Source organism: Pteropus alecto, unplaced genomic scaffold (genome assembly GCF_000325575.1).
Source record: "Pteropus alecto unplaced genomic scaffold, ASM32557v1 scaffold220, whole genome shotgun sequence".
NCBI lineage: Eukaryota > Metazoa > Chordata > Mammalia > Chiroptera > Pteropodidae > Pteropus > Pteropus alecto.
Window position 1 is genome coordinate 407,946 of NW_006430043.1, and position 12,462 is coordinate 420,407.

The 12,462-nt window shown below is 35.3% G+C and overlaps 1 protein-coding gene and 1 non-coding gene across 2 annotated transcripts in view; both read left to right on the forward strand.

The window, feature by feature from the left end:
- The window catches only part of GTSF1 (gametocyte specific factor 1), an 11,832-nt gene extending 156 nt beyond the window's left edge, over positions 1–11,676 (forward strand). Inside the window, exons 2-8 of the mRNA XM_006904487.1 lie at positions 4,165–4,265; positions 6,143–6,269; positions 6,693–6,776; positions 7,234–7,297; positions 8,421–8,515; positions 9,448–9,480; positions 11,466–11,676. Coding sequence (XP_006904549.1) covers positions 4,165–4,265; positions 6,143–6,269; positions 6,693–6,776; positions 7,234–7,297; positions 8,421–8,515; positions 9,448–9,464 — 488 coding nt within the window. The 3' untranslated portion in view covers positions 9,465–9,480; positions 11,466–11,676. The remainder of the gene's footprint in view (positions 1–4,164; positions 4,266–6,142; positions 6,270–6,692; positions 6,777–7,233; positions 7,298–8,420; positions 8,516–9,447; positions 9,481–11,465) is intronic.
- LOC112478484 lies at positions 1,008–1,114 on the forward strand. The gene has a single exon (XR_003045862.1). It is a non-coding gene; the product is annotated as a U6 spliceosomal RNA (small nuclear RNA).
- Positions 11,677–12,462: the final 786 nt, after the last annotated feature.

Genomic DNA, 12,462 nt, shown 5'->3' on the forward strand with positions numbered 1-12,462 from the left:
CTGAGGAGAAGGTCTTTGTGGTAGTAGTATAGAGAAGTTCCCAAATTTGAAATAAGACACTTGAAATTTAAATAGTTAAAGAGATATGAGAAATCGTCGAGCTTTGAAAAGGCTGTAGTTGAGACACCTGTGTTAAAATATATTTTTTATTAAATGAAGCATTTTAATTCCTCAGGACTTCAGTTTCTCCTGTTAGTGACATAGCTATATAGTAAGCTGTTTTGAGGGATAATATAGTACTGTTGATGTACATTGAGTTTTTACGATTAAAAAAATCCTAAGGAGGGTATTTCTCAAGTGACCCAGGAACCTTAGATGGCCCAAGAAGTCAAAAAGGAGCCAACATTATACAAGTGTAGAACCAAAAGAAACCTGAAAAATCATTTCACTTAATACTCAAATTTTACAACTGAGAAAACAGAACCTAGATTAATTGATTTGCCCAATGTTCCATAGTTGGGACAGAGTGAGAACCAGAGTCTTACATGTCGTTTATATGCCATGCTGTACTTGATACCACAAAGCACTATGATTTCTAGGCCCTGACCCAAGTTTGAGGAACATCTGAGCCAGTGAGTGGACAAAACTTGTCAACAGGGCCTACTTTGTTTCCTACTTTGCTGTCTTGTTCAGAATCTCTTTATAATTAATAAGTTCCAACTAAAGGATATTTTAGTTCCATTCTACCTTCAAAGAAGAGTCTGACAGAATTTTTATCACCAACATATAAAAACTACAAAGGTTCTCAAACTTTAGCATGCAGCAAAATCACCTAAGGGGGTTTTTAAAACACAGATTGCTGGACCCTACCCTGAAAATTTTTGATTCAGAAGGTCTGGGACCCAAAAATTGGGATTTCGAACATGTTTTCAGGTAATGCTGCTGGTCTGAGGACCATATTTTGAGAAGCATTGCTGTAGAAGGTTGATGGTCCTTCAGCTTCCTTAGATCTTTCTCCACCCCTTTAATTTTTTATTAAAATATTTTAATTAAAATTTGAAATTCCCATGCTTGCTTTGGCAGTATATGTACTAAAATTGGAATGATACAGAGAAGATTAGCATGCCCCCTGCGCAAGGATGACACGCAAATTCGTGAAGCTTTCCATATTTTTAAATATATGGTTGCTGAGGGAAACTGGACTCTGGGTGGTAATCACACAATAGAATATATAGATGTCAAATTATAAGGTGCAGCTGAAAATTATATAATTAACCAATGTTACCCCAATAAACCTTTGAAAAATAATAAAATAAATAATAAAATTTGAAATTCCCATGTGAGATAGATTTCATTTATTTTATTCATTCATTCGTAGAAGCTTACTACTGTCTATTAAATTAGAAAGTGACTTCTCCCCTCTGTCTGTCATTCTTAGTTACTTTCTTCAGCCATAATTTTTTTCTTAGAAAAATACCACCTGAAAGTATGTTAGAAATGCACAATCTCAGGCCCCATCCCGAACCTAGTGAATCAGAATCTGCATTTTAGCACAATCCTCAAGTGATTTAACACCTGGGAATTATGTTAAAGTTTGAGAAACACTGCTTTAGAATATAGTTGACCTTTTTCCCACTTCACCTAAAACTCTAAGCTGGAAATTCCTAAAGATCTCCAACTTCTGTTTTGGGCTGTACCTCTTAGTTGATGGCACTTTTGTCTAGTTCCTTATTTTCAGGAAGTTTCCTCCATTTCTCATCATGGGTTCTAGGCCCTACACAAGTGTGAGGGACATCTGAGTCTGCGCTTTAGGAGAAAGCTTGTCCACAGGGCCTACTTTGTTTTCCAAATTAAGTTATATTCCCTGAAAGCCAAACAAAATTTTTGCCGAGCAGTTTTATTATTAATTATAACCTTAAATGCAGAGATACTTCAGTGTAGCACTCTTAGATATCTGCCAAAGACAAGTACTCATATAATACACAAAGAAGTATGTACTAGATTGTTAGTTATGACATTGTATATAACAGTAAAAAACTAGAAACAACCTAAATGTCCATCAGTAAGGTAAATGATTAAGAATCTATGGTACATCCATTTGCAGCAATGAAATATTTCTTATATATACTGACATAGAAGGCGCTCTAGGATATATTAAGTAAAAAAATTTAAAAAAAACATACAAAATAGGTACTGGAAATCCTATTGCATGGTACAGTATGGAGGCATCTTGAGGACATTATGCTAAGTAAAATAAGTCAGTCACAAAAAGACATACTGTGTGATTTCACTCTGTCGTATCTAGACTAGTCAAACTCAAAAACAAAGTGGTTGCTATGGTTGAATGGAAGAGGGAAATGGGGAATTGTTTGTTGGGTATAGAGTTTCATTTTTTCAAGATGAAGAAGTTCTGGAGATTGGCTGTACAACATTGTGAATATTCTTAACATTACTGAACTATATACTTAAAAATGGTTAAGATGGTAAATTTTATGTTGTATATATTTTATCACCATTTAAATTTCTTAATTAAAAATTTAATAAATTTTTAAATCTAAAAAAACAGGTTAGAGCTGACCTAAGTTACCAGAGACCAAAAGAAAAGCATTATGGTAGGAAGCTATCATTATCAGCCCCGATGTATGCCACTGTATGGGCAGTACAATGTATATGAATCATAAGGTACGTCCAGTCTGTCAGCTGCTGACATGGCCTAACATTTTGCTAGTGATGGAATGGATTAAATGAAAGGAAATAAGAATTTCATCTATAAACTCTCCCTGGTTGTCCTGAAGCTTCAGAAATATGAAAAGATTGCTGGTCAAGATGAGCCTGGTTGGAATAATAAGCATGCCTGTCCTCTAAGACTTTTCCTCCCTATTCATTTCTTCCTTCAAGTCACCTTTCTGGCTCATTTGCATTGCGATCATGGTTTGCAATTTATTCCATGTTTACCACCCTTCCAGTGAAACTGTCTGTTTCAATTCCCCACTGGCTTCTGATTTTCATAGCAGTCTCCTGGTTTATAAGCTTCTTATCGAGTGTGAATTGTTTATCTTATTTCACTTTTATCATTGCCTTCAGTGGGGCAACAGCATTTTATTAGGTTGCCTCTTGTCCCCATAATGTACTCCGAATGTGCTTAACCATTTAATTTCCTTTCTTTAACCAGGCTTGTTAAAATTTGGAGTTCATCCTGAGCATCCTGTAATGCCTAAGAGTAGTTTTACACATTCAGAGAAACTTCTCTGAGAGACATATTCAAAGAAATTTTCATAGTTCCAAACTATGGAAATGATCCCTGAAACTATAGTCTTCTAAGGGTAGTTTTAAATAGTACGATATAGGTTAGAGGCTTTCTTTCATACAGAAGCTTTATATATCCGCAGTGGTTCTGTTTTTGCAGATTATTTTTTTTTTTAATCTGGCCAATTTGATAATCACCAGATTAAAGAATTCTCATCTGTGTGAAAATATGAAAAGTAAAACTACCTATCCGATAAAAGTATTGATTTCATTTGAGAGGTAAATAGAGTAACCAAAATCAGGAACTACTTATATTAGTAAGTTAAAGCAAACAGATGAAAAAGAGATTATCAACTAATATTTCTCAAGCTTCCATACAACATGTAACTGATACAGAGCAGTGCTTACTAACCTTTTTCATGTCATGGCCTACTAGTAAATTAGGAATGCTGGAAATGGGATTAACTACCCTCAACTTGCCCTAGGACTAATCGAGGATAGGGACACACATGCAGTGGACCCCTGCATTAATATATTGGCCCACCACCCATTTCAGTCTTCAACATACTTGTTGGGAAGCTCTGGTTGGGTTAGCTAGAATAGGAATGACCCTAAATTAGCAGTTTTAGGAAGGGAAAAGAGTATGTCATTTTATTTAACTTTTTGTTTTATAGTAAAGATAACCGACAATGAAAAACAACAGTGTTTAAGTACAACCAAATAAGAACTTAGACCTCATCCCATGATTGCTAGTTTTGCTGGACTTATTAAGATTTAGTGATAATACAGTTTTATCTTCTCAGGGTTACATTTTCATTTTCAAATGTTTAGTCACCCTTTTTTTTTAATTTCAAGTTGTTGTCAGACTGTCTTGTTCTATTCTTACAGATTCTGTTGGAAAACACAGTGTGCTTGGAACACTATAGTTTTACAAGGACCTATTAAGTTTTATACTAATCCTGTTTCTCTCTCTTTCAGTCGATTCCCTGGACCCTGAAAAGCTATTACAATGCCCCTATGATAAAAACCACCAGATCAGGGCCTGCAGGTTTCCTTATCATCTTATCAAGTGCAGAAAGGTAGGGTATGATTTTCATAATTTGCCACACAATGCCCTCCTGAGTTATCTTAAACAATTTTTATAAATATCAAATGATTTTAGCATAAATGTTTTAATTGAATGCCGGAATTGTTTTGAGTATGTACCTTTGACTATACCAACGTTTGTAGAAAGGAGTTTGCTTATTTTGAGGATACATAAGGTTTTTTTGTTTTGATTTTTTCCACCCCAACTAGTGACAAAGCACCCTTTATAAACAACTTCTCTGGAGTCTTCTTCCCTTTGTAAAACAGGAAATATTAATTTTTGCTAGCAGTGAGAAATCCCTCTTTCCTTGTGAACTTGATGTGTTCATTGTCCTGATAAGGATTAAGTGCTGTAATGCATTGATTTCTGATTTTCGTTTGTTTGTTTGTTTGTTTAGAAATTTTAGAAAAGTTGAACACCCAGAGTTTAGCCCCAAAAAAGATTATTTCTAAAAATAATTTTCACCAAATTTCAATAGTAAGCATCTTTAGGGGCAGAAATAACATCAGAATTTTTTTCTCTGGTCAGTCTTTTATAGACTTAGCTGATATAAACTGCATTCATGTTGGTATATTAACTGAGGCACTTGGAAAAGATTGTTAGAATGCACATGTCAAATACAGAAGCCAAACTTCTACCAGGATCTATGCTTGGGAAACAATTTTGGTATTTAATCCAAACTGTGTACAGTTTGTTTATGCATTAACATCCTTTAAAGGGCATTTCTCTTGCAATCCTGGAGACGTGATTATAATGCCATTTTTTTAATTATTTCTCCAGGGTTTTTTTTTTTATAATCTTTTTAGCAAAAATCTCTTAGGGTTGAACCTACACAATATGAATCAGAAGATACCACCTTAACTTCCTCCCCTAGGCTCTCAAATATGTCAAAGATAAAGGTTGGGAGAGGGAGCCAAGCAGAATTAAAGACATTGTCATAGCTCCCCTTTTCTAGTGCTCTTAATCTTTGGTCACATACCTTTTGCATTGGAATGTCTGTTTCCCTTATGAAAATCGTGGAGATAAATGCCCTCACAATTTTCTCCGTCCTCTATTTTTTTCCAGCCTTCTCCCCACTTCACATTATTTTTACTTTTTTGAGTATCATTTGTGATGTATTTTTTGCTTCCCCTATTAAATTTCGTAATTACTGGTATTTTACCATAAGATTTGGGTGGTATTGAACACTTCGTTTTGTTTTAAAATAAGGAACTTTGTCAGCAGAGTAGACTCTATCATTTGGGCTTTTCCTTAGAGAAATAGCTGAAATAAAGGTCAAAATGTTCAGAGCCTCATTTCAGGCATCATTAACTTAAATAAGTGTTCCTGTGTTAATCTGAAAAATCGCTAGTTTGCCTCTTCTGCAGCTTCCTTCCAACAGCTATTTTCCAGCCCTATTATATTGCAATAGCAGGGGCACTACTGCAGTGCAGACTAAGAGTATGTTTTAGTGTTACTGTTCATCCTAAATATCAGCTTTCAGAGATATCCAGAGAGCTCTACCATTACAGGCTGTGCCACCTGAATCTTGTGACCCTGAAGAGCAAAGGGGGAAAATATGATTCAAATACCCAATCCTAAATTTGCTGTTTACCTCAATTTATGCAGCTTTAACCCCAATATCTGTGTTGTCAGTCTCTAATCATAACAAAGAAGCTTATGTTTTGATGATTTTTAGGTACTACATGGTCTTTATGAGTGATAAATAATCCCCTCTTAATTTTCTACTGTGAGTTTACCTATCATAGCGAAGGCACAGGTTTATTGAGAGATTTTAGGGGAGCCATTTATAGAGTGAAGCTGAGCCACTACCCTTGGACTTTTAAGAGATCCAAAGAATTGATAGACCCCTTAACTTTTGTTCAACAGAATCATCCTGATGTCGCAAACAAATTGGCTACTTGTCCCTTCAATGCTCGCCACCAGGTTCCTCGGGCCGAAATCAGTCATCATATCTCAAGTTGTGATGACAAAAGTTGTATAGAGCAAGACGTTGGTAAGACTGACTCGCTGAAATGTTTCAGAGCTAGAGTTAACCACTTTAAATTTGTATTATACTACATTGTCACTTTGAGTTTTGGCTTTCATCATTTATGAAGTACAATACTTTTCAGCAACAAAGGGTAGTCCGGTTGTGTTTGTCAGACTGCTTTCTCTTCTGAACCACCTTATTTTATTAATCATCTAAATATAAAATTTATTTTATTACCATAAATATGGTAAACATCTTTGTTTCTGCTTTTCTTTCTTGTCCTCTGTCAGCAAGGGGATAAAACTACTCTGCTTATCTTTTATACCTTCTGTTTTTCGAAACAAAGACCCATTAGGCTACTCTGCAACTCCCTTAGCCATTAATCCCTTTAAACTTAATAACATGGCAATGTCCTGTTCTAGTGGTAGAATCTCTGTTGTCTTGCAGTCAACCAAACTAGGAACCTTGGACAAGAGACTCTGGCTGAGAGCACATGGCAGTGCCCTCCTTGCGATGAAGACTGGGATAAAGGTGAAATGCCTCTACATCTTTTTCTTTACAATGTCTAAATCTCAAGTCATTTGCTTTAGACAGAAGGAAGATTTTCCTTTTTTATGAACATACCATGTTGTTCAGAATGCTTTATTATTTTTATTGGGCCCCAAAATGAGCACATTTGTATCGCTGTGCAGACATGTGGAACAGCCTATCCCTCTTGATTGGAAAAAGCACTTCTTTACATCTGTTTCTTTCCATAAATTGTGTTGTACCATCTGTGTTTGGCTGTTACTAGGCACGTTTATTATTATTTATGTCGCTCGTGTTTATATCTTTCAATTAAATTCCTGCTACTGTGTCACTTAGGCAGGGTACTTGATCAATTTTTACTTGCTTCTCTAAACATAGGTGTATTATCTCCTATCTTACAAATTCAACTAGCATGAATTGGTGTTTTGTACCACAAACTATGTTTCGTTTCCTTTGGCAGATTTGTGGGAACAGACCAGCACTCCATTTGTCTGGGGCACTGCCAACTACTGTGGCAAAAACAGGTAAATGAAATATCTTATTCTCAGCCCTGCCTCCTAAAATCAGAGTGCTTTGTTACCAAAAGAAGCCACAGAAGCATAATTGACTCTTTCCTTGATGATGTTACTTGTGGTAACTTAGTCTAGATACTGTTTGGACGGATTTTTTTTATCATTTCTTCCTTGATTTATAAAAAGGTCACATGCTTTATGTTAATCACTGTGTGAACACAAAAATACTGGCTTATAGTCTAGCAAAGGAGGCAGTGGTGCTAGACATTCTTATGTCTTTGTTGTTGTTTTTTTGCTAGGTTCATATTTTAATGCTTTGAACAAAATCTCCAGCTATACACCACATGGATGTAAAAATGTTTACTCAGTAACTAGTGTCTAAGGAAAAAGTAATCTGAAAAGTTTTTGATTTGAGATTGGGGAATCCAGAATGCCAAAGTGTAGAGAAGAAAATGCATCTCTTCTTCCCACTGGTTTCGTATCTGATTTTTAAATCTATAAGATTTCTCATTGTTTGATCTTCAAACTTTGGAAGATCAAGTTTCAAACCCAAATGAGAATATTTCTGGATTATAAAATGAAGGAATGAGATGCTAGACTTCATTTTTTTCCCCAAATAGAATGCGTATCAATTTTTATTTCTTAATTTCTGAGGTCAGTAATCGTAGATTTACCATATTTTATGCGTGCACTAAGATAGAAAAACTTAAAGATGAATTCCGTTGATACAATTTTAATCTTCGCTTAGCTTTATGAGATTTGTTGCCTTTGGTTTGATTTCCTTGGTATTTTATCTCTTATGTTTATTGAGTGAGTTGATGAGCCTGTCATGCAACTGAATAGTAGATGGCATTGCTGTTTATCTCAATTTCTGGAAAACGAAAATGTTTAGACCAATCTTAATGCCTGAAAAGAACAGTGAGCTTTCCAGAGAAATGATAATCATTCTAATTGCAAGAATGTTTTGATGGAAATGTGTTTACATTTCAGAATGTAGGGTTTTTTCCCTCCAAAGTTCACACACACACACACACACACACACACACACACACACACACATTTTGATTGTTTAGTGTGTGCCTGCCTGGAGAATACAGATATGCTGGCATAGTCAAATTCATCTTTCTTTTTGCAGCCCTGCAAGCAACATAGTTATGGAACATAAGAGTAACCTGGCTTCAGGCATGCGTGTTCCCAAGTCTCTGCCTTATGTTCTGCCATGGAAAAACAGTAAGTGAGATGAGGCAAAATGCTTTTATTCTTTTCTTTGTGCTAATACATACAGTTAGTCTTGATTATTCAGAGACATGATTAGTCTGAATACCTTCCACTCCCATAACCCTTAGAGTGGGTACCTCAAGTTTTGAACCCTAAGCACCTCACTCACTTCACCCTCGTGTCAGCTCTGGTGGGTAACAGGAAATTATAAACAGGAAGGTACAAGATCACAGAAACCAAAAGAACATTTTCAAGATGGGGTGAACTGACATCAAATACCATGAGTAAATTTGGGGACCAATAAAAAGGCTATTGATTGTAGCTAGGAAAAAGTCATCCCTGACTTTCAAGGTATAATGTCAGTAGGGAATTATGATTAGAAATTAGATTGCAGGGATCTAAAAGAAAACGAAGAGAGAAATGAAAGTTATGAGTTATAAGAACCAGCATAAGAAGAGTATTTGGATGTCTTCCTTAGACATCAGAGGCCATGCTGAGCAAACAGATACTAAATTTGTATCATACCAGCCTAGTAAAGAAATTCCAACATATGGAACATCCAAGATATTATCATTTTTATTTAATATAAACTTTCTTTTCCTAATGTTGCCCCAAATTCAGATTCCCATGATTTCAGTCTTTGCTACTGTTAGAGTTTATTTTCAAATGGCTAGAGGATTCCCTTTTAAAAATTTCCCTTTGGATACTTGTATTTTCCAAAACATGAGATCACCAAATTATATGCCAAAAGGCTTGATAAGTAAAGGGCTATTTTCTTTTCTCATGCTCTTGAGTGGAATCCAATTACTAATTTTAAATTCTTCTACTTTTATATTGTAATTCAATACACCCCAGAATAAGTCATTTGTGTTTAGTAAGAATAGGGAATGGAGTCAATTTCAATTGACATGATGTATTTATTTTGAAATATTTCTACTCTGTAGATGGAAATGCACAGTAACTGAATATCTCATCAAGTAAGTGTTTCAGTTTTATTTCACTATCTCTTCAAATGGTAGCAAGATTTAACTGGACATAAAGCAGTTTGGGTCCAATTTCCTTTCAGATTATGGTACCAAATTAAAGCTTTGTGTGTGTCTATGTTTTTTAAGTATATAGCTTCTATTATGGCTTTACATACTAATGAATAGGCATTTACTGGTTAAATTAGAATTCAGTTAACATGCCAAGTTGCTTTCTCAAATGTTAGTACACATTGCCTTTTTTCTTTTTCTTTTTTTTTTTATCAAAGTTACATTCTAGATCTATCACGCCTCTTTAATGGACTGAGATTAATCAGACAGCTGTGCTTCACTGCTCTGCAATTCTTTCCCTGTGCAGTACAGTTTAACACTCATCAAAAAATTCGTATTTTTAATGAGCACTTAAAAGTTTTGGGTCTCTAGGAGTCTTGTACTGTTGATCTTATCTGAATATTTGATTTAACAGAATCTCACAAAATCTATATGAAGAGACCAAAATCTTTTACTCTTCATAGATGAAGCCTTTCCTTGAGGTTACCTTATGTACTCATAGCAGAGCCAGGTTTGATGCTTCAAATGTTGCCTTGGCTGAGGCTGCCCAGCCACACTGCTCCTAGCAAAAAGAATATTATAAAGGCTTGGATGAGATTATATCCCCACTGTCTTGCAGATAGTCAGCCCTCAGTGAATATTTATTGAATGAATGAGTAATTGGCCTTTGCCTTTCAGTTCATTCACTTCCTTTGGACAGTGATGGATCTTCTGTGAGTTAAGGTACATTTGTACAAAAACTGATGTTTCTTCTGGTGAGAAGTAGAAAAGAGATTCTAAAAGCAAACACCCCTTAGCTATGGACAGTAATATCTATCAATTGCTTCTAGATACCAGCCATTTATCCTGGTAGGTTCTGACGTCAAATTGTTAATCTGGAAGCCAGAAAATTGCATTTGGCCCCAAGAAAAGAAAGAGACACAATAGCACTGGGGTGTGTCAGGAAAGCACACACAAATCTGGATAAATGGTAAACTTTGAATCCTTCTCTGACACACTATATAAAATACTTGGTGCTCATACAGTATGAATAGCTCTCTAATAAAAATGGCTACTCTAAGGTGAAAGGCTAGGAAAACTCTATCACTTAAGACACTCCTCTCTTTTGAAACTTAACTCTTTGCTATTAAACTCCTTATATGCTGAAAATTTATTTTTCTGTGTAACCCCTGAAGAATCAGGGAAAAAAAAATATCCTAGGTTAGGTAAGAATCCTTAAACAGAGAATAAGAAGGTCTGTGGCTGTTTAAGGATTCTAACCTTTAAAAATAAAGCATCATTTTTTTAATGCCTATTGTTGCGGAATTCTCTACCTTCTTTCGAAGGATACAAAAGAAATATGAGACATGACTTATTCCCTTAAGGAACATAAGTGTGGGTGGAAAATTTTTTGAATGCACATATGTGAAAAGAGTTTGTTCACCTTGTGCTCAGTATGCTTTGTCCCATTTGTGTTTATCAGTACCTTCACTCTTTACTAGATAAGTGCCTCAAAAGCAGGTAATACTTATTTTATGTTCACCTAAGATACACTGTAACAGCTCAAAAAAAATTGTTGAATTAATTAGTAGAGAGTATAAGAAGAGAAAAAGATCAATATAAGTTAATTGGAATTAATCCAGAATTGTCTGTAGAAGTCAATTGCCTGTATAGTCAATTCTGATTTTCTCCTCACTCATGAAACTGTTGACACAAGGAGTGTACATTGATCTCTGTATAGAATGCTTTTAATTCATTTAACAGGTTTCTGTCTGCTTAGTGGTACTGAAGAGCTAAGGGTCAGAAGGTACTTGATGTTTTGCCATTAACAGCAGCAAATGCTGCAGCCCAAGAGATTTTAATTGGGTTATAGTTGTGTGAGCCATTGTCATAGTTGGTGCTTTTGTCATTGAAAGAAACTAAAATTTTTTTTTCTCATTTCCTTACAGATGCCTGACCTGAGAAGACTCTTGCTTCTTCCTGCTACTAGTGGGTTCTTCGTTTTTCTCCTAATCTAATTATAGAAAGATAAACTGTGACTTTCAAACTGACAAATACCTTTTTTTCCTCCCCCCTTTTGAACCCTCACTCATTTGATGCAAGAAAGAACCCTCATACTTAGAAGAACTGTTTCAAATAAACCATTGATGTAGATAGCTTGATAGTTTGGTTAAGTACCTGCAGCCCCAAGATCAGAAATCACATCCCATTCCACATTAATGAAACATAATTATTTAAAGTAATCTTAAAGAATCCAGCTAAAGCAAGCAAGAAATTCGGGTTAGAAAAAGTAACTGTATATTTGTGTTCTCTAACACACATGGACCGAATTCTTTTTACCATTAGTAGGAATGGGCCTTTTCTGAATAGTGCATCTATTTATCCAGTTGCCAAGATATTGATAGCTTTTATAGAGCAAAATACCCTATTCTTGTTTAGAATCTTAAGGATATCTTGCTCCCTGAATATTTCCAACCTAGAGTAGGTTTCTTTTATTTATTTTATCTCACCTACATTCCAGCCAGAAATTGTACTAGCTATCAAACTATATGTGGATTATATAGGAGTGAAGATTGGCATGGAGTGGAAGAACCAATATACTTGGAGAAGAGATAGGTTTTCTACCTGTGTGTGAAATATGATTTAAGTTTCAAAGCTTAAATGCGTGAGAGCACTGCTGACTACTGTGAGACGTGTATAATAAGTTAGATTTTGAAACATTCAGAGCTCTTGCTATCCTAGCATCTTTTTGGCCCTTACAAGGAGACTTCATAATCTCCCCAAAACAGTTTTTTGTTTGTTTGGATGATTTTTTGTGTGATTGTTTTCAAGTTTGGTTTGGTTTGGTTTTAAAACTGGCTTGGGGAGGGATTTGGGATCTGATATAGATAGAAACTTAAGTGAAGCATACTGACAGTTGCAAAAATGATCTCTCGAGCATTGTTT